The sequence below is a fragment of the Rattus rattus genome, chromosome 5 (genome assembly GCF_011064425.1).
Source record: "Rattus rattus isolate New Zealand chromosome 5, Rrattus_CSIRO_v1, whole genome shotgun sequence".
Classification (NCBI taxonomy): domain Eukaryota; kingdom Metazoa; phylum Chordata; class Mammalia; order Rodentia; family Muridae; genus Rattus; species Rattus rattus.
This window is the reverse complement of record NC_046158.1, coordinates 99,196,133-99,216,132: the sequence shown is the minus strand read 5'-3', so window position 1 is coordinate 99,216,132 and position 20,000 is coordinate 99,196,133. Positions and strand designations below refer to the sequence as shown.

At 43.4% G+C, this 20,000-nt stretch overlaps 1 protein-coding gene across 1 annotated transcript in view; it reads left to right on the top strand.

The window, feature by feature from the left end:
- The first annotated feature begins 2,993 nt into the window (after positions 1–2,993).
- Positions 2,994–20,000, top strand: part of Tgm5 (transglutaminase 5) — a 27,467-nt gene continuing 10,460 nt past the window's right edge. Inside the window, 1 exon segment of the mRNA XM_032902316.1 lies at positions 2,994–3,168. Coding sequence (XP_032758207.1) covers positions 2,994–3,168 — 175 coding nt within the window.

Genomic DNA, 20,000 nt, shown 5'->3' with positions numbered 1-20,000 from the left:
CCTGTAATCCTACAACTCAAGATGTAGAAGCATGAGGATCTTAAGTTCAAGGTCATCCTTGGGTACATTGCCTAGGCCACAGGAGTTCCTGTGTGGAAAACAAACCAAACAAACAGATGAAAAAACAAAACAAAACAAAACCTTTGCAAAGAAATATTACAAAATGAACACCTAGAAGATGAAAATCATCGAGAGTGCTGCTACCAGCTTTACTCTGCTTCACTTTATTTTCTACATGCAGTCTCATGACCTTGCATGCAAACTAGCTAAACTCAGCACAATGCTTGACAACTCTCATCTGTCTAGACTCCTACCTCCTGTTTGAAGTTTAGCCCCAGGGAGGCCAAGGTCAGGGAGGGAAGAAGTTGCTCTAAACTGAGCCCCAGTTCTGGGAGTATTGAGGGGGCAGAGGGAGCCTTTGGCCACTCAGAAGAGGTGACAGCTGGGATGATATGGAGGTCTTCATGGAGCCCTGGATCACTTGGATCAAGGCTCCTCACCAGATCTCTCCCAAAATAGAATTTTCAATACCTGATTGTTAAGTTCATTGCTGCCAAGGTAGCTGCAGCCCGGGGAAGATGTGCTCAGTACTGGAGAGATTTGTAAACAGTTACACTTATTACACAGTGGGATTTGAGACTGAGAGACGGGGTAGAGTGTTCTGGGGACCAGGAAGGAGCCTCCTGAGGAAGCTTCCTGGGAGAGAAGATGCTGTGCCTGAGCTGTTAGTCAGGCAAAGGACAAGGGGGAGGTATGTGCAAGGACAGAAAGGCCAGAAGGGTTCTGCTTGGCAAAGATTCCAAGAGGTTTGGTCCAGCTGGAGCAAAAACAGCAGGGGTGGGGGCTGTCGAGGTCAGAGGCTGGGGAAGGTAGAAGGGAGCCTGTTGTACGATAGGACTGCCGGGAGATAGGAACAAAGATCTACTCACTCCACAAGGGAGCTCATGACAGACCAAGTATAGATGTCACCGAAGTCTAACAGTAAACCAAAGAATTTTAAGGGGGTCACTTATGAGTGATGAGTTACTTATAGGATCAGAAATGACTCAAATACAGTTATTATCAAAATCACATCTCAGCATTGGTGGCAGATCACAAGAGCTGGGAACCTGTAGCACACTGCATGGCCTGAAGGCAGCTGGACAGGTTGGAGAGCGTCTTTCCTGTAGCTTTGTTGGTCTGAGCCTCTTTTAGGCAGTTTGGCAGAAACATTGTCTTTTTCTAGACAACTCAGCTGGTCTGAGAGTGTGTATCAGTGGTCCTTACTGCTGCTACAGACTTGAGGAGAGAGGGACCTAGTGAATCTCTTCAGTTTCAGGGACTTCCTGAAGCCTTTGAGTTATTAACTTTCTGAGCTTCTCTGCAAGGTGGAATGTTAAACCTCCCCTTTAACAGTCTGTGTCACAACAAGCTTTGCTCTACAGTGGAAGGTTTAAGGTTTTAATCTCAGAGGAAACTGCTTCACAACAGAGCCCGATCTAAGGGACTTGAAGGACACCTCAAGGAGGCTTTGACCTTCATTCTTTAAATTATAGGGCCTTTTAAACATTGTAAACTAGAGAAGTGGTTTCCCTAAAGAAGGTAGGCAATAGAAGCCCATTTCTACTTATTGACCATGGTTTCATCAGTGTAGGTGCATATGTTGATAGTCATTTGACACATATGACCAAGTCATTTGACACCATGTACCAAGCTCATGTCAGGTCTGGAACTGAGTGTTGTAAAGAGATCTTGGACTGACAGAGTACTCAGGCAGGAAAGATAGGCTTCAACTACACCGTATAACCAAGTTTGACAACCAGAGGGGACACACCCATGGCAGTGTTCTAGAATTTACCTGTGATTGATCAGTCCAGAAGCCCAGAGTTGTGAGTGCCAGTCCCTTCAACGATAAGCTGGGTCGTTATGTATGTAGGGAAGAAAAGGGAAGATGGCTTTAGTAAGAGCATCTTAAAGGGTCTCGGGAGCATGGAAATGGAGTGGGAAGAGGCAGAGATAGACTTTCCAATGAGGCAAATTCACTGGAGGGTAGGGGAAAGAACCTAGGCAGCAGCAGTGATGTCAAATGAGCAGTGAGACTTCTGGCTTGCAGGACATACATGCCAAGTGGGTTGTGCTGCCATTGCTTTGAGACCATGCACTTTCCTGGGAGGCTGTTCATGGCTGTTCTGTTTGACAACTACCTTGCAATTGGGTTTTATTCTACGCCGCCCTGGGGATCTGAGTGGTGTGGGCTGTCTATTTCTTTATTTGTCCACACACAGCAATCATGTGCAGCCCCCTTTCTCCTCATCCCCTGCAGTTTGAAGAGAACATCATAGACATCTGCTTGGAGCTGCTAGAGAAGAGCTTGAACTTCCAGGTTGACCCATCCACAGATTGTGCCCTTCGGGGAAGCCCTGTCTACATCAGCAGAGTTGTGTGTGCCATGGTGAGGTCCCTGGTGTGCCCTGCCCAGGGAGGAAGGGGGCTGGGTAAAGGGACCTCTGCCTTCTCATGGCTGTTACCCACGACAGGAGAATGAGGAGTCCAAAGACAGGAGCCCTCTGAGAATGAGACTGGCAGCTGATTGTGGGAAATGAGTTAGCGCAACTAAACCTGACATAGCCGGTATGGGCTGTTGTCCCTACTAACTAACTGCAGGCTACATGCTTTTGGACAGAAGCTGAATGTTACTGAGATTGACAATTATCTTGTTGCTTCTAGATTTCCTTGGTTCAAATGTGTTTTCAGACTGCTCAGAGCCAGGTTCCTGATTTATAGAAAATTGAAGTAGAGTAATGAATTAATATACATTTATGTCAGAATAGCTTACCTCCCACCCTCAATTCTCCCCCACAGATCTGGAAAGTCCCAGGTAAAGTGCAGTCAAAGGTTTCTTCTGTGTCTCAGGCTGGGGGTCCTTCCCAACAGCAGCCCCCTGCATCACATCTTGCTGAGGGAGTAGATGTTTCTAATACTTCTCTGCATGGCTTCTCTTTAGATAAACAGCAATGATGACAGCGGAGTGCTCAATGGCAACTGGAGTGAGAATTATATGGATGGTGCCAACCCCGCAGAGTGGACTGGCAGTGTAGCCATCCTAAAGCAGTGGCATGCCACGGGCTGCCAACCCGTGCGCTATGGGCAGTGCTGGGTCTTTGCTGCTGTCATGTGCACAGGTAGGAGGTGAGACGGGCCCCAGGGGAAGCTAGAGCAGCAGTGTAAGAGCCCTCAGAACCACCTTTGCCTCAGTCTCACGTTTTCCACCAGGAGACATTTGTAAGAAATATCTCATCACTGAGTTCATCAGTTAGGATTTATTTCACACGGTGGTTCTGGCATCGAGACTTACACCCTGCCCTCTGAGCTCATGCAACCCAACAACTGTCCCATAAGAATGGGAATGGTCCAGGTGCAAGAGAGACTTGAGATGAAATGCTAAATGATTCCATAGGCCAAAGACCAAATGAAGCTGTTTCTGGCTTAATGAAGACACGGACACAGAAGGGAGATGAGCATCTGGCCCGTAGGGCTGGAAAGAAGCCACCCAAGTAGAATGACCAAGACTTTGGAGTTGCCACAGGCTCAGAGGGAAGGAGTTAGGGGTCTGACTCAGGACAGGAGTTAGAGGATGGGGGAAAGGGAAGATCAATTTGTGGATAGGAACTATAGATCACATCGACAGAAGAGAAGCTAAAAAAAATAAATGTGAAGAAGGAAGATAGAAAGGTGTTGGTTTGTATGGGGCAAGACGGCAAAGAAGAACTAGATGGGGGAGGGAATTTTAAAAGAAGCGACATCTGGAAATGAGTCCCATGCTGGAGGTGGTGAGAGGAGACCTCCTGCCTTACCTGGGCTACTCTCCTGCTTGTGGTCCCCACCCTCATTCTGCCCACTCTCATCCTCTTGTTATGCATGCCCATGTCCCTGAGTTGGTCTCAGTTAGTCACTATTCCTGCTAGCTAGGGAGAGGGACCAAGTCAGGCTTTCACTCACAGGATGCCAGTAGGAGGCAGGGAGGCCAGAGCTGCAGTAACTTGGTGTTTATTGAAGGTTTAAACATAGAAATTGCCTGTGAAAGCCATGTAAGCCAAACCAGACTTGGGACCAAATGTGAAGCCAGAGAGGCTGCTGAATGTGCAGCATGAGGCCTCAGTCCAAGGGCATGAGGAGAACTCTGCTGACAGGCAGAGGGTGACAGCCTCTTTAGAGTAGGCCAGTGCTGCAGCCCTTAGCTAGCACTGGCCTGTTCTGCCTTTGCAGATCCTGATCTTCAGATGGATGCCTTGATGTCCCAGGGATAAGACATAAATAATTCAACAGCCTTGATGCTAAAAGATGAGGAGTTTAGGGTGACGTGGGGGATCTGAATCACCCAGAAGGCAGATGCAAGATTGCCTGGGCAGAAAACTGGGCAGGGTGACTCAAAATTCCAATCCCAGCACTCAGGATGACACAGGAGGATCACTGTACATTCAAGTTTAGCCTGGGCTATATAAGGAGTTCTAGGCCAGCCTGGGCTACAGATAGAGTGAGACACACACACTGAAAAGGCAAAATGGATCTTGTGTAATATAAAGGGGGAAACTTCCAGTATGGAAAGACTGAGTTTGTATGTAGAGGAGAGAGCTGGGTTTGGGAGTGGCTGTCTGGAATAGGTGATGAAAGAGATGGAGACAGTGTATGGAGGTTACACAATGACAGCAGGGCAATTAAAGTGTCTATGGGGATCACAGCCTTCCAGTGACCTTGCAAACAAAAAGTTAGGCAATGATCAAATGTGCCCACTCCAGGAGTCAGCTTACCCACAAAGGGCCACCATGTCACAAGCCAGTAAATATATTAGTCCAAAAAGTAAATCTATTCACCCAGCAACACATAATGGAGCCCTTCTGTGCTAGCTGCCCTGTTCCAGCAATTCTTGAATACAACGATGGAAAAAGACCCAGGCACTTTGGTTCCTCATCAAAGTGAAAGATAAGGCTTTAGCCAAAGTAATTGTGCCAACACAGCTGCCAGCTCATACCTTAGGCAATTATTATTGTTCTATAGCTGCCATGATGATAATGGGCATTTTAAAAGAGTGCCAAGCGCTGTGCTAAGACCTTAGCAAAGCGGAGAATTGGTGAAGTGTGCACTCCAGAGGCGGACCCCTTGGGGTTTCTGCGGTCCCTTTATCCATAGAAAACACATTCCAAGACCCTCCTGAAGAAGCCTGTAAACCTGCTAGTACCAAAGCCTATTTATATATACTCTGTGTTTTCTTACACAGATACACATATGATAAAGTTTAGTTTATTAATTAGGCGCAGCAAGAAATTGGTAACAAAAGAACTCAGGATTGTTATAACATTACCCTATAATAAAGTCGCCAGCATTATTACTTTTGAACCTTGGGCAGTTATTAAATAAAATGAGGGCTCCTTGAACCTAGAACTGCACTAACATGGCAGTGATATGACAACCCAGAAGGCACTAACCCAGACAGTGACTAACAGGCAGGTCGTGTGTACAGCATGGTCTCTCTGGACAGAGAGGTGACTCGAGGTTGGTAGGACAGCTGAGAGGTCATCATGCTGCTCAAAACAGTGCAGGGTTTAAAAGCCAAGAAGTATTTATTTCTGCTATTTCCATTTAATACTATTGTTCTGTGACTAACTGGGGAGGGAGGTAACTGAAACCACAGAAATTGATAATGTATGAACCATAAGTATAAATATTACTAACACTGCTATCAACTATCTGAGTAACTTTAGGTAAGTCACTTATGTCTCAGCCTCCTGAGATAGTTGGTGAGGAGTGGTACCTGAGGCCTTAGGCTTATTCTGCATAGAAGGTGTTTTATGCTATTTTAGGAATTAGTTAATAAAACATTCTCTAAGAAATTATGCAAATTATCATGTGAGAGGCCCAACATTGCATCCAGTCTTTCCACTGATTGCTGCTGTTTATTATATTCATTTTGTTTTATTTATTTATTTATTTATTTATTTATTTATTTATTTTGGAGCTGGGGACCGAACCCAGGGCCTTGCGCTTGCTAGGCAAGCGCTCTACCACTGAGCTAAATCCCCAACCCCTCATTTTAATTTTTATTGGCATATTTATTTGATGTACAATATATGTCATGTACTTAGCCCTATTTGCTCTCCTCACCTCTCCTGGTTTTCCTCCCATCCCCTTCCTCTTCCACAACGGTCCCACTTCTATTTTCCTGGTGTGTGTGTGTGTGTGTGTGTGTGTGTGTGTGTGTGTGTGTATGTGTGTGTGTATGTGTGTGTATGTGTGTGTATGTATGTGTGTGTGTATATGTGTGTGTGTGTGTGTGTGTGTGTGTGTGTGTGTGTGCATTCAGGCATCTGTGTTAAGCTCCACGTCTAAGATGAAGCGAAAGAGAAACCATACAATATTTATCTTTCTGAGGCCACTTTATTTCCAACTCTGTCCATTTGCCCCAAAGTGACAATTTCTTTATCTGCCAAGAAAGAGGATTGTGTGGGTTCACACGCTGACAATGCCTTGCTAGAGTGAGTGTTCAGTATTAGCTAAGGGTGTCTGGGTTGATCCCCCAAACGACTTTACAGTTCTTTCTTCTGCATCTACCCGATCAAATGGGTGGAAGAGCTAGCCTCCCCTGCCAGTCTGCTGTCACTGTAGGCCATGGTCGAACTTACAGGATGTACTGGCCAGCAGCTGCCATTTGCCTCTGCCTGCTGTTCTTCCCTCTCAGCTGGACCCTTTCATTGATTCTGATCCTCCCCACCACCTGTGAAGTAGATATCATTACTGCTGTCTCACAGATGAAGCTTACTGTGAACAGGTGACTTTTACATTGTCATAAATACATTCTTTGGTTTTGTTTGAGACAGGGTGTCTCTATGTAGCTCAGGCTATCCTGGAACTTGTTATGTACACCAAGCTGGCCTCAAACTCAAGGAGATGTGCTTGTCTCTGCCTCTCAAGTGCTGGGATTAAAGCTGTGTTCCACCATGGAAGGCCCAAAAATACATTCTTTTTTTTTTTTTTTTTTTTTTTTTTTTTTTTTTTTTTTTTTTTTGTTTTGTTTTTGTTTTTTTTTTTGTTTTTTTATTATTATCTTTAGTATTTCTTATATACATTTCGTATGTTATTCCCTTTCCCGGTTTCCGGGCAAACATCCCCCTCCCCCCTCCCCTTCCTTATGGGTGTTCCCCTCCCAACCCTCCCCCCCTTGCTGCCCTCTCCCCAACAGTCTAGTTCACTAGGGGTTCAGTCTTAGCAGGACCCAGGGCTTCCCCTTCCACTGGTGCTCTTACTAGGATATTCATTGCAACCTACGAGGTCAGAGTCCAGGGTCAGTCCATGTATAGTCTTTGGGTAGTGGCTTAGTCCCTGGAAGCTCTGGTTGGTTGGCATTGCTGTACATATGGGGTCTCGAGCTCCTTCAAGCTCTTCCAGTTCTTTCTCTGATTCCTTCAACAGGGGTCCCGTTCTCAGTTCAGTGGTTTCCTGCTGGCATACGCCTCTGTATTTGCTGTATTCTGGCTGTGTCTCTCATGGGCGATCTGCACTCACATTTTGATCATACGTCTTGAGTTTCATTTGTTCTAGGCATCTAGGGTAACTCAAGCATTTGGGCTAATAGCCACTTATCAATGAGTACATACCATGTATGTCTTTCTGTGATTGGGTTAGCTCACTCAGGATGATATTTTCCAGTTCCAACCATTTGCCTCACAATTTCATAAAGTCATTGTTTTTGATAGCTGAGTAATATTCCATTGTGTAGATGTACCACATTTTCTGTATCCATTCCTCTGTTGAAGGGCATCTGGGTTCTTTCCAGCTTCTGGCTATTATAAATAAGGCTGCGATGAACATAGTGGACACGTGTCTTTTTTATATGTTGGGGCATCTTTTGGGTATATGCCCAGGAGAGGTATAGCTGGATCCTCAGGCAGTTCAATGTCCAATTTTCTGAGGAACCTCCAGACTGATTTCCAGAATGGTTGTAGCAGTCTGCAACCCCACCAACAATGGAGGGTGTTCCCCTTTCTCCACATCCTCGCCAGCATTTGCTGTCACCTGAGTTTTTGATCTTAGCCATTCTCACTGGTGTGAGGTGAAATCTCAGGGTTGTTTTGATTTGCATTTCCTTATGACTAACGATGTTGAACATTTCTTTAGGTGTTTCTCAGCCATTCGGCATTCCTCAGCTGTGAATTCTCTGTTTAGCTCTGAACCCCATTTTTTTAATAGGGTTATTTGTCTCCTTGCTGTCTAACTTCTTCAGTTCTTTGTATATTTTGGATATAAGCCCTCTATCTGTTGTAGGATTGGTAAAGATCTTTTCCCAATCTGTTGGTTGCCGTTTTGTCCTAACCACAGTGTCCTTTGCCTTACAGCAGCTTTGCAGTTTTATGAGATCCCATTTGTCGATTCTTGATCTTAGAGCATAAGCCATTGGTGTTTTGTTCAGGAAATTTTTTCCAGTGCCCATGTGTTTCAGATGCTTCCCTAGTTTTTCTTCTATTAGTTTGAGTGTGTCTGGTTTGATGTGGAGGTCCTTGATCCACTTGGACTTAAGCTTTGTACAGGGTGATAAGCATGGATCGATCTGCATTCTTCTACATGTTGACCTCCAGTTGAACCAGCACCATTTGCTGAAAATGCTATCTTTTTTCCATTGGATGGATTTGGCTCCTTTGTCAAAAATCAAGTGACCATAGGTGTGTGGGTTCATTTCTGGGTCTTCAATTCTGTTCCATTGGTCTATCTGTCTGTCTCTGTACCAATACCATGCAGTTTTTATCACTATTGCTCTGTAATACTGCTTGAGTTCAGGGATAGTGATTCCCCCTGAAGTCCTTTTATTGTTGAGGATAGTTTTAGCTATCCTGGGTTTTTTGTTATTCCAGATGAATTTGCAAATTGTTCTGTCTAACTCTTTGAAGAATTGGATTAGTATTTTGATGGGGATTGCATTGAATCTGTAGATCGCTTTTTTGGTAAAATGGCCATTTTACTATATTAATCCTGCCAATCCATGAGCATGGGAGATCTTTCCACCTTCTGAGGTCTTCTTCAATTTCTTTCTTCAGTGTCTTGAAGTTCTTATTGTACAGATCTTTTACTTGCTTGGTTAAAGCCACACCGAGGTATTTTATATTATTTGGGTCTATTATGAAGGGTGTCGTTTCCCTAATTTCTTTCTCGGCTTGTTTCTCTTTTGTGTAGAGGAAGGCTACTGATTTATTTGAGTTAATTTTATACCCAGCCACTTTGCTGAAGTTGTTTATCAGCTTTAGTAGTTCTCTGGTGGAACTTTTGGCATCACTTAAATATACTATCATATCATCTGCAAATAGTGATATTTTGACTTCTTCTTTTCCGATCTGTATCCCCTTGATCTCCTTTTGTTGTCTGATTGCTCTGGCTAGAACTTCAAGAACTATATTGAATAAGTAGGGAGAGAGTGGGCAGCCTTGTCTAGTCCCTGATTTTAGTGGGATTGCTTCAAGTTTCTCTCCATTTAGTTTAATGTTAGCAACTGGTTTGCTGTATATGGCTTTTACTATGTTTAGGTATGGGCCTTGTATTCCTATTCTTTCAGGACTTTTATCATGAAGGGGTGTTGAATTTTGTCAAATGCTTTCTCAGCATCTAATGAAATGATCATGTGGTTTTGTTCTTTCAGTTTGTTTATATAATGGATCCGTTGATGGTTTTCCGTATATTAAACCATCCCTGCATGCCTGGGATAAACCTACTTGATCATGGTGGATGATTGTTTTGATGTGCTCTTGGATTCGGTTTGCCAGAATTTTGTTGAGTATTTTTTGCGTCAATGTTCATAAGGGAAATTGGTCTGAAGTTCTCTTTCTTTGTTGGGTCTTTGTGTGGTTTAGGTATAAAAATTGTGGCTTCATAGAAGGAATTGGTAGTGCTCCATCTGTTTCAATTTTGTGGAATAGTTTGGATAATATTGGTATAGGGTCTTCTATGAAGGTCTGATAAATTCTGCACTAAACCCGTCTGGACCTGGGCTCTTTTTGGTTGGGAGACCTTTAATGACTGCTTCTATTTCCTTAGGAGTTATGGGGTTGTTTAACTGGTTTATCTGTTCTTGATTTAACTTCGGTACCTGGTATCTGTCTAGGAAATTGTCCATTTCCTGTAGATTTTCAAGTTTTGTTGAATATAGGCTTTTATAGTAAGATCTAATGATTTTTTGAATTTCCTCTGAATCTGTAGTTATGTCTCCCTTTTCATTTCTGATTTTGTTAATTTGGACACACTCTCTGTGTCCTCTCGTTAATCTGGCTGGGGTTTATCTATCTTGTTGATTTTCTCAAAGAACCAACTTTTGGTTCTGTTGATTCTTTCTATGGTCCTTTTGTTTCTACTTGGTTGATTTCAGCTCTGAGTTTGATTATTTCCTGCCTTCTACTCCTCCTGGGTGTATTTGCTTCTTTTTGTTCTAGAGCTTTTAGGTGTGCTGTCAAGCTGCTGACATATGCTCTTTCCTGTTTCTTTCTGCAGGCACTCAGCGCTATGAGTTTTCCTCTTAGCACAGCTTTCATTGTGTCCCATAAGTTTGGGTATGTTGTACCTTCATTTTCATTAAATTCTAAAAAGTTTTTAATTTCTTTCTTTATTTCTTCCTTGACCAGGTTATCATTGGTAGAGCATTGTTCAGTTTCCCACGTATATGTGGGCATTCTTCCCTTATTGTTATTGAAGACCAGCTTTAGGCGTGGTGGTCCGATAGCGCATGGGATTATTTCTATCTTTCTGTATCTGTTGAGGCCTGTTTTTGACCAATTATATGGTCAATTTTGGAGAAAGTACCATGAGGAGCTGAGAAGAAGGTATATCCTTTTGCTTTAGGGTAGAAGCGTTCTATAAATATCCGTTAAGTCCATTTGGCTCATGACTTCTCTTAGTCTGTCTCGTCTCTGTTTAATTTCTGTTTCCATGATCTGTCCATTGATGAGAGTGGGGTGTTGAAATCTCCTACTATTATTGTGTGAGGTGCAATGTGTGTTTTGAGCTTTAGTAAGGTTTCTTTTTTCGTATGTAGGTGCCCTTGTATTTGGAGCGTTCATATTTAGCATTGAGAGTTCATCTCGGTGGATTTTTCCTTTGATGAATATGAAGTGTCCTTCCTTATCTTTTTTGATGACTTTTAGTTGAAATTGATTTTATTTGATATTAGAATGGCTACTCCAGCTTGCTTCTTCAGACCATTTGCTTGGAAAGTTGTTTCCCAGCCTTTCACTCTGAGGTAGTGTCTGTCTTTGTCTCTGAGGTGTGTTTCCTGTAGGCAGCAGAATGCAGGGTCCTCGTTGCGTATCCAGTTTGTTAATCTATGTCTTTTTATTGGGGAGTTGAGGCCATTGATGTTGAGAGATATTAAGGAATAGTGATTATTGCTTCCTGTTATATTCATATTTGGATGTGAGGTTGTGTTTGTGCTTTTCTTCTCTTTGTTTTGTTGCCAAGGCGATTAGTTTCTTGCCTCTTCTTGGGTATAGCTTGCCTCCTTATGTTGGGCTTTACCATTTATTATCCTTTGTAGTGCTGGATTTGTAGAAAGATATTGTGTAAATTTGGTTTTGTCATGGAATATCTTGGTTTCTCCATCTATATTAATTGAGAGTTTTGCAGGATACAGTAGCCTGGGCTGGCATTTGTGTTCTCTTAGGGTCTGTATGACATCAGTCCAGGATCTTCTGGCCTTCATAGTTTCTGGCGAGAAGTCTGGTGTGATTCTGATAGGTCTGCCTTTATATGTTACTTGACCTTTTTCCCTTACTGCTTTTAATATTCTTTCTTTATTTTGTGCGTTTGGTGTTTTGACTATTATGTGACGGGAGGTGTTTCTTTTCTGGTCCAATCTATTTGGAGTTCTGTAGGCTTCTTGTATGCCTATGGGTATCTCTTTTTTTAGGTTAGGGAAGTTTTCTTCTATGATTTTGTTGAAGATATTTACTGGTCCTTTTAGCTGGGAGTCTTCACTCTCTTCTATACCTATTATCCTTAGGTTTGATCTTCTCATTGAGTCCTGGATTTCCTGTATGTTTTGGACCAGTAGCTTTTCTGCTTTACATTATCTTTGACAGTTGAGTCAATGATTTCTATGGAATCTTCTGCTCCTGAGATTCTCTCTTCCATCTCTTGTATTCTGTTGGTGAAGCTTGTATCTACAGCTCCTTGTCTCTTCTTTTGGTTTTCTATATCCAGGGTTATTTCCATGTGTTCTTTCTTGATTGCTTCTATTTCCATTTTTAATTCCTTCAACTGTTTGATTGTGTTTTCCTGGAATTCTTTCAGGGATTTTTGCGATTCCTCTCTGTAGGCTTCTACTTGTTCTCTAAGGGAGTTCTTCCCGTCTTTCTTGAAGTCCTCCAGCATCATGATCAAATCTGATTTTGAAACTAGATCTTGCTTTTCTGGTGTGTTTGGATATTCCATGTTTGTTTTGGTGGGAGAATTGGGCTCCGATGATGCCATGTAGTCTTGGTTTCTGTTGCTTGTGTTCCTGCGATTGCCTCTCGCCATCAGATTATCTCTAGTGTTACTTTGTTCTGCTAATTCTGACAGTGGCTAGACTGTCCTATAAGCCTGTGTGTCAGGAGTGCTGTAGACCTGTTTTACTGTTTTCTTTCAGCCAGTTATGGGGACAGAGTGTTCTGCTTTTGTGTGTGTAGTTTTGTCCCTCTACAGGTCTTCAGCTGTTCCTGTGGGCCTGTGTCTTGAGTTCACCAGGCAGGTCACTTGCAGCAGAAAAGTTGGTCTTACCTGTGGTCCCGAGGCTCAAGTTAGATTCGCGGGGTGCTGCCCCGGGCTCTCTGAGGTGGCAGCAACCGGGAAGATCTCGCTGCCTCTTCGGGAGCCTCCGTGCACCAGGGTTCAGATGGCCTCGGTGTTTTCCTCTGGAATCAACAATGTGTGTAGAAAGCAGTCTCTTCTGGTTTTGGCGTGTCTGCCTCTCTGAAGGTTTAGCTCTCCTTCCCTTGGGATTTGGGTGCAGAAGAACTGTTTATCCGGTCTGTTTCCTTCAGGTTCGGCGGTGTCTCAGGCAGGGCTCCTGCCTCCTGGGCCCTCTCCCACGGGGAGCCCAGGGCCTTATACAGTTTCCTCTTGGGCCAGGGATGTGGGCAGGGGTGGGCAGTGTTGGTGGTCTCTTCTGCTCTGCAGCCTCAGGGTGCCCACCTGACCAGGCGGTGGTATCTCTCCCAAAAAATACATTCTTAAGCTGGGGTGTAGCTCCTTGACAGAATCTTAGTTTAGCATGCTTGAAACCCCAACGTAATGGACAGTACAACCAAAAAGAGAGTACTCTCCTCTCTCCAGCCCTCCAGCCTACTGCTCTTGCTTATCAAAGATAATGACTTTAATTGCCTGTAGGAAAATCACAAAAGGAGGCTTTGTGTTCAACAAAGGTGTTTATAGTTTTTTTTTTCCTGCGAGGAGTTTTCTTTGGCATCCATTTGTAGGTGGTTACTTGGTAATTAGACAGAAATTCCTGTCCCTCCCTTCTGGGCTCAGAGCCAGCCTCAGAGAGCTCTAGAGCACTGGGCTCTTCCTTTTCTATAGCTTCTATTCTAGAGAAGACTAGAGCCCTTGAGTGGGGTCTAAGAAGAAGCCTGGATGCCTTATACTATAGTAGGGGACCAGAGGGACCAGAGACAGTAGAGTTCTGCTGTTTGAAAATACCCTCCCCCCAGGAACCAGGTGGTCATGTGGCTCTATGCACAGGACATACCTAGAACAGGCAGGGGCATTCATCCATGGTTTCGGACTGAGGACCACAGAGAAAGCAGGAATGACTGCTAGTGGGTAGACATGTTTTGGTTTATGCTGTTATTGTTGCTTTTGAGACTCATTCTGTAGCTCAGGGATTCCTCCTCCACTCTCCTCCTCCTCCTCCTCCTCCTCCTCCTCCTCCTCCTCCTCCTCCTCCTCCTCCTCATCCTCCTTCCTCAGCCTTCCAAGTATTGGGCTTACATTCATGCCACCACAATGCCCTAGTTTCAGCAGGCTCTCTTTCCGAAGTGATGATAAAAATGTCCTAGAATTAAATCATTTGAATTGTTGCACAATTTGTCCAAGTAGCACAAACTAATGAACTGTACACTTGACAAAGGTGAACTGTAGGATGTGAGTTAAGACAGTTGCTTGAGGAGAATTCAGGCATCCCAGAAATAGGCCTGCCCTGCTTTTTTTCTATTCCAATATGAGCTTGGGATAGGTGGAACAGCAGTGGCCGGGTGGGGGGGTGGGACACGGGACACTAAGAGATAACTGTGTGTAGGGTTTATCCTTTTCTATATAGAATGAAGCTCTCGGCCTTGGGTGCACAGTGAGAACACCAGGCAGGAACCAATGTGAGAGATATGGGCTGGGGACTGGGACCTCCTTTCTCCAACCATAGCAACTACACTGTGTAGTGATCTCTACAAAGTACCTCATTTTCATTTCATACTGGGGGACTTCCTGGGGCTTTAGGGGATGGTACTGGGCAGGATACAGCATCAAAGAAGGCTAAAGACTGATGATTCCCTGTCATAATATTATTTATACTTTAATGAGCACTGGCGCTTTACTCTGTAATTCTCTCACTATTTGTGCTCTAATAAGTGGGAAGTCTTTCTCACTCAAGGACCTCTTACTGGCCAGGCAAAAGACTTGAATTCATTAACTCTTCATGAACCAAAGAGAAAAGAAAGGAAAAGAATTAAAGTTTTTACACAGGCAATATGCACAGATACACCTCTCTCTCTCTCTCTCTCTCTCTCTTTCTCTCTCTCTCTCTCTCTCTCTCTCTCTCTCTCACACACACACACACACACACACTCCCTGGTTAGGCCTAATCACCTATGTCATCAACTCCACAAGTGTTCACGCATACTTACATAAATACACATATACCTACACACATATGTATAGACAAACAGACACACATACATTTCGTGGGTGGGACACAAAGCCCCCCAAGCCACATACATACATTTGGTGGGTGGATGGGGCAGAGCCCCAGATATACCACACTTTTTATTTCTTCTCTCTGGCCTTCTTAGACCTTAGACAAAAGTTCTTAGAAAATTATCTCATAGACAAAATGTTACACAAAGGGGGAATCACAGAACATATGTGGATATTGAGTTCAAAGCAGTGTTTCATTCTATAAGCTCATTATAAGTTCAACACCACAGTTTCACATGGCCTTGCACTATCATAGTGCACACCTGTGGCTTCATTCTTGGATCTGACTTAGAATGAATGTTTTTCCTTAATCACAAATTTGTCCTAAGCCTATTTCTTTTTCTAGTGTAATTGTGAAAACTCACTGTATTCCTTATTATACAACCTTTACTTACTATTCTATGAGGAGTGGGCATATTTTATTCTTGATTCTAACCTTATTATACCTTTCTGGCAAAACAAGTAAAACCATCTCTTAAAATTTTCTTCCTAAAATTATTTGAATCAAATCAGGAATTCTATAAAATCAATAATTCATCTAAACAGCATTCATTCATGAAAGTTCATATCAAGAGCCAATTTCAAAACAACCCCTGTTCTCATTCTTCTTACTGAGTTCTGAGTCTCCAAAAGGAAACATCCGTGGGCTCGATGCTTTATTTTCCCCTGATCTTTCTTTGACCGCAGTCTAGCCTTGCACAATACCCTGGCTAGCACACTTACCTACCGTTATTTTCCATTGATTTATGAGCATGGAAATGGTATGGAATGTTCCCTCACAGTGTTGCTGGTTAACACATGACACTGATTTGGAAAGCTGTCTGGCACATTGCTTTACACAAGCATTAGCAGTCATAATTGGGATACTGTCCTAATCTTTGCATCTTGGGCTCCAGTGATTTGGCTAGGTCTTGTTAAAGATCTCTCCAGCCATCTCCCAAACTTCAATTCCATATCCTCTCTATAAATCTTCCCCACCTTGTGTTCTTCCTCTATTTCTTGAAGTATTTAGGTTTCTAATTGGTCACAATTTCTAGTTGGTCTGCCTTCAGCCTCTCTTTTAAAAGCCATCAGTTACTTTTTTCCTTTTGTCCAACAACTCACTCTTGTTGAGTCCCTACCCACAAAGCATTTCAATAAATTGCCCATTCCCAGTTTATGAACTTTGGTTACCAGATACTGGCCTCATTCTTAACCTAGAGGGATTTTTTTCCTTGCTCATAAATTTGGTTCAAGCCTGCTTTCTTTTCCTAGTGCAATTAGCCTATTACACATGAAGGTTTACAGAGCTCTATTTGCAGCTTTTGTTCTACATGGAACTTGAGGTTACTTGTACCAAATTAGGAGTTCTATAAAATCATTACTAAGAATTATGAAATCATCAATTTGTCTACACAGCATTACTACAGGAGAGTACAACTTTATATTGATTCTGCAGGAAATCTGCCCAATGGAGTGGGCTAATGCCCAGGAATCCCTAGACTATGTAGTAGTGGCAGGAAATGCAGATCAGCAGTGAGAAGCAATCCAGGGATAAAGTCTCTGAGGACCCTGCATCTCAGAGCGCACCCCAGGCAGCCATGAAAAATGGTGGGCCATCTCAGAAAACTCACTTGCTTGCTATAGCCTTTCTTAGGTGACTTCTGACACAATTGCTGAGCTGAATGTTGTTTTTTTGTGTTAAAGACTTCTGCTTTGGTACGCAATAAGACTTTTGCATATCAATTTGTTTTAATGGTTCTAGAACAGTCTTTATACCTGTTCTAGTTTGTGTTAGTAGGTTATGACTCTTCACGCCCCTAAATGATCCATGTAGAATGAAGCCTCTGTTCTATCACTTCACCTGGCTTTTTAGACCTTTGTTCCCACACCGAAGGGCCTCCTCTGCAGAGATTAAGAGAACTTTCTTCAGATCGGTCTCCTATCCTACGCTCACAAGCTCTAGCCACCTTTGCTTCCCTGAACTGTGAGCTCATCCCTTGAACTCCCAGGGACTGCTTGGGTCCTTCCTCCCTGTCTTACACCCTGGAAGCTGCTTGGAGGATGTGCCTCAGTTGGAATGTCTAATGTTTTTCTCATGATCGAGTTAAGTGATTGCCTTCAGGGAAGGAAGACCAAAAAGGTAGAGCACCGTTGCCATGACATCCACCACGGGACCATGTCACTCAACAGTGCTGGTGCTGACCATGGTACCTGGCCCTGGTGGTTTTCCTTTTGTAGGTACAAGGTGGCAGGAGTAGGATTACAACTTTTTCTGTACAATTTATTTGCACCAACCAGCATGTAATATGAAACTACACATTAGGCCTGGTCATTGTGTCTTTTCTGTCTCATTTAATCTAGGATAGGTTTGTTTCTGAATACGTTGAAAGCCCTAAGACATTATCCTGCACTACCCTACTTTTGTATTCACCTGAGGGCTTCACCATACTGTCGGTCATCTTGTGCCTCTATACTCTGCTTTGTCATCAGAAGTTAAGTGTCAAATTAAACATTTTTGGCTCAGGGCTGCTCCTTTTCTGGTGCTGGTCATCAAATCTAGAGCTAATACGTGCTAAGTGGACATTCTACTGAGCTACAGCTGCGTGGAGAAGAGGTAGCTCCTTTGCAGGCTTTTGATTTTCCACACACACACAGGAGCTGTTTCTCTTTTCTGTATTGATCCAGATGACTGACTTCTGTATGGACAGAGGGAACAGACATGAGGGTGCACACCATGAAGATGTCTCTTTTACTGCTCAACATCATTCTATTACATGGGCTGCCATTCTGTCTAATAATCCATGTTATGTGGGCCCCATACTTTATTCTCAGCCTCTTAGAAGGTGATGCCCTACAGTTCATGTTTGGTTTCCCCAGAAATAGTGTTCACCCGTATTTCTTGAGGGAGCACAATGGCCATGATTTAGTCTGAAGTAGCCCATCTTCCTATCAAAATATAATTTGGGGGACTGGAGAGATGGCTCAGGGTTTAAGAGCATTTGATCCTCTCACAGAGTTTGATTCTCAGCCCTGAATGTTGGATCATAATCATTTCTAACTCCAGTTCCAGGGAATCCAGAGTATTATTCTGGCCTCCTTTGGGACCAGACACAAATGTGATACACATACATATATGCAGGCAAATAAGGAAACACATAAAAATTCTAATTGAATTCTTAAATTTGAAAAAAATAATTTGAGAAGATGGTGAAATGGTGCAGCAGTTAACAGTACTTACTGTGCAGCCCTGAGGGTCAGAGTGTGGCTCCCAGTGCCCACATTAGAAGCTGGATGTGCCCCATACACTCCTATAACTCCTGATCTGAGCAAAAATTGCCAACGAAGGGTCACTGGGGCTTCCTAGATGAGAAATATGATCCCCAGGTTCAGGGAGAGACCCTGCCTCAAAAAATAAGCAGAGAGTGATAGAGGACAGCCAACACCCTTTCTAGACTCCAGTCATGTGTAAAGCATGCAAATGTACACACAGACCTACATGCATATAGACACATAATACACACACACACACACACACATACACACACACACACACACACACACACACACACACACCGCAAATAAGTAAACAAGACAAAAATAAACATCTGGTAGGGTGTGGCTACCCTGCAAGGTTAGAAGGCTGAAGTAGTAACAAAAACCGGATTACAGATTACATGCCTTTATGTTTAAAAGATATCATGCAGAGCTAAGCACACTACAGTTTCAGTTACTTAAGAGATGAACACAGGAGGATTACTTAAGCCCAATATGTAGAAGCCAGTCAGGTAACAGATTTTATGGCAACAAAGCAAGCAATGAGGCAAGCAATCAAAAAACCCAAAAGAAACAACAGTAACAAAAAAGCTACTTAAAAATCCAGAGTAGGGGGGTTGAGGATTTAGCTTAGTGGTAGAGCACTTGCCTAGCAAGCACAAGGCCCTGGGTTCGGTCCCCAGGTCCAAAAAAAAAAGAAAAGAAAAAAAAACCAGAGTAGGTAAGGAAACAAATATGAATTCCTTCTATTACCATTGTCAGTGAATGAGATTAGTTAAATGGAGACCTCCTGACAGTGTTATCTCCAAGGCCAAAGCTGTATGATCACCCTGGTTATAAAAGGCCGTTGAACTATGTGAGGGAGAGGTTGGGAGTAGTATCTTTACCATTGGGAAAGCAAGCGCATCCAGACAGAAAAGAAAAGGTGACAAAAGGTGACAGAGGTCATCACATGTAAATGTAATCACTTCTACGCTGCATAGAAGCTGACCTTACTGCTCAAGCTATCCTCCCGCCTCAGCCTCCTGAGTGCTGGGATTATAGATGTAAGCCACCATGTTGGCAAGAAGAGTTGCTGATACGGAACATGAAGCACAAGACGACACGGCCTGTAGCTCTCAGTAGTGCATGGAGTGTGCTGGAATATACTTCAGGAATTCCGAAGCCCCTTCCTAACTGAAACCCTATCCACTTTTGCCCAATTACCATTGCCGAGTATGGAGGTGTATGTGTGTGTGTGTGTGTGTGTGTGTGTGTGTGTGTGTGTGTGTGACCGCACATGAATAAATGCCTACGTGGCTCTCTCTTTCATAAGAGATTCAGGTCCCACAGTTTTGTCGCTGAAAGAATCTCCTGAATGTCATGTCAGACCATGAGTCACCAGAACTGATAGTCTGGCGGCAACCTGGTTCACATGCTGAAGGCAATCAATTTCACAGAAAGCGAATGAGCTTGGGGTTTGTTCACGGCATTGAAGAAACATGGGCGAAGTATCTGATGGAAGCCTTGCTTTGAGGTTATTTGTAATCTGACCCAGGAGATAAGATAGAGATGGTAAATTACAGAGAGCTTAATCTAGTGCTACAATGTGTGGGCGACTGGATTTCTGTTGACGGCGCACGTAGGAGGCTAACGTGACCCAGAGCAGGCAGAGAAACTTCAAAGAGGAAGTCGTATTGAGATCACAGGTGGCTGGGGTGCCCTGTGATGTGGCAAGGGTGGAGCTTGTAGTTAGAGCAAGGAAGGGATTAGGAAAACCCGAGCCCAAGTCCTGGCCTTGCTCCTCTCCTTGT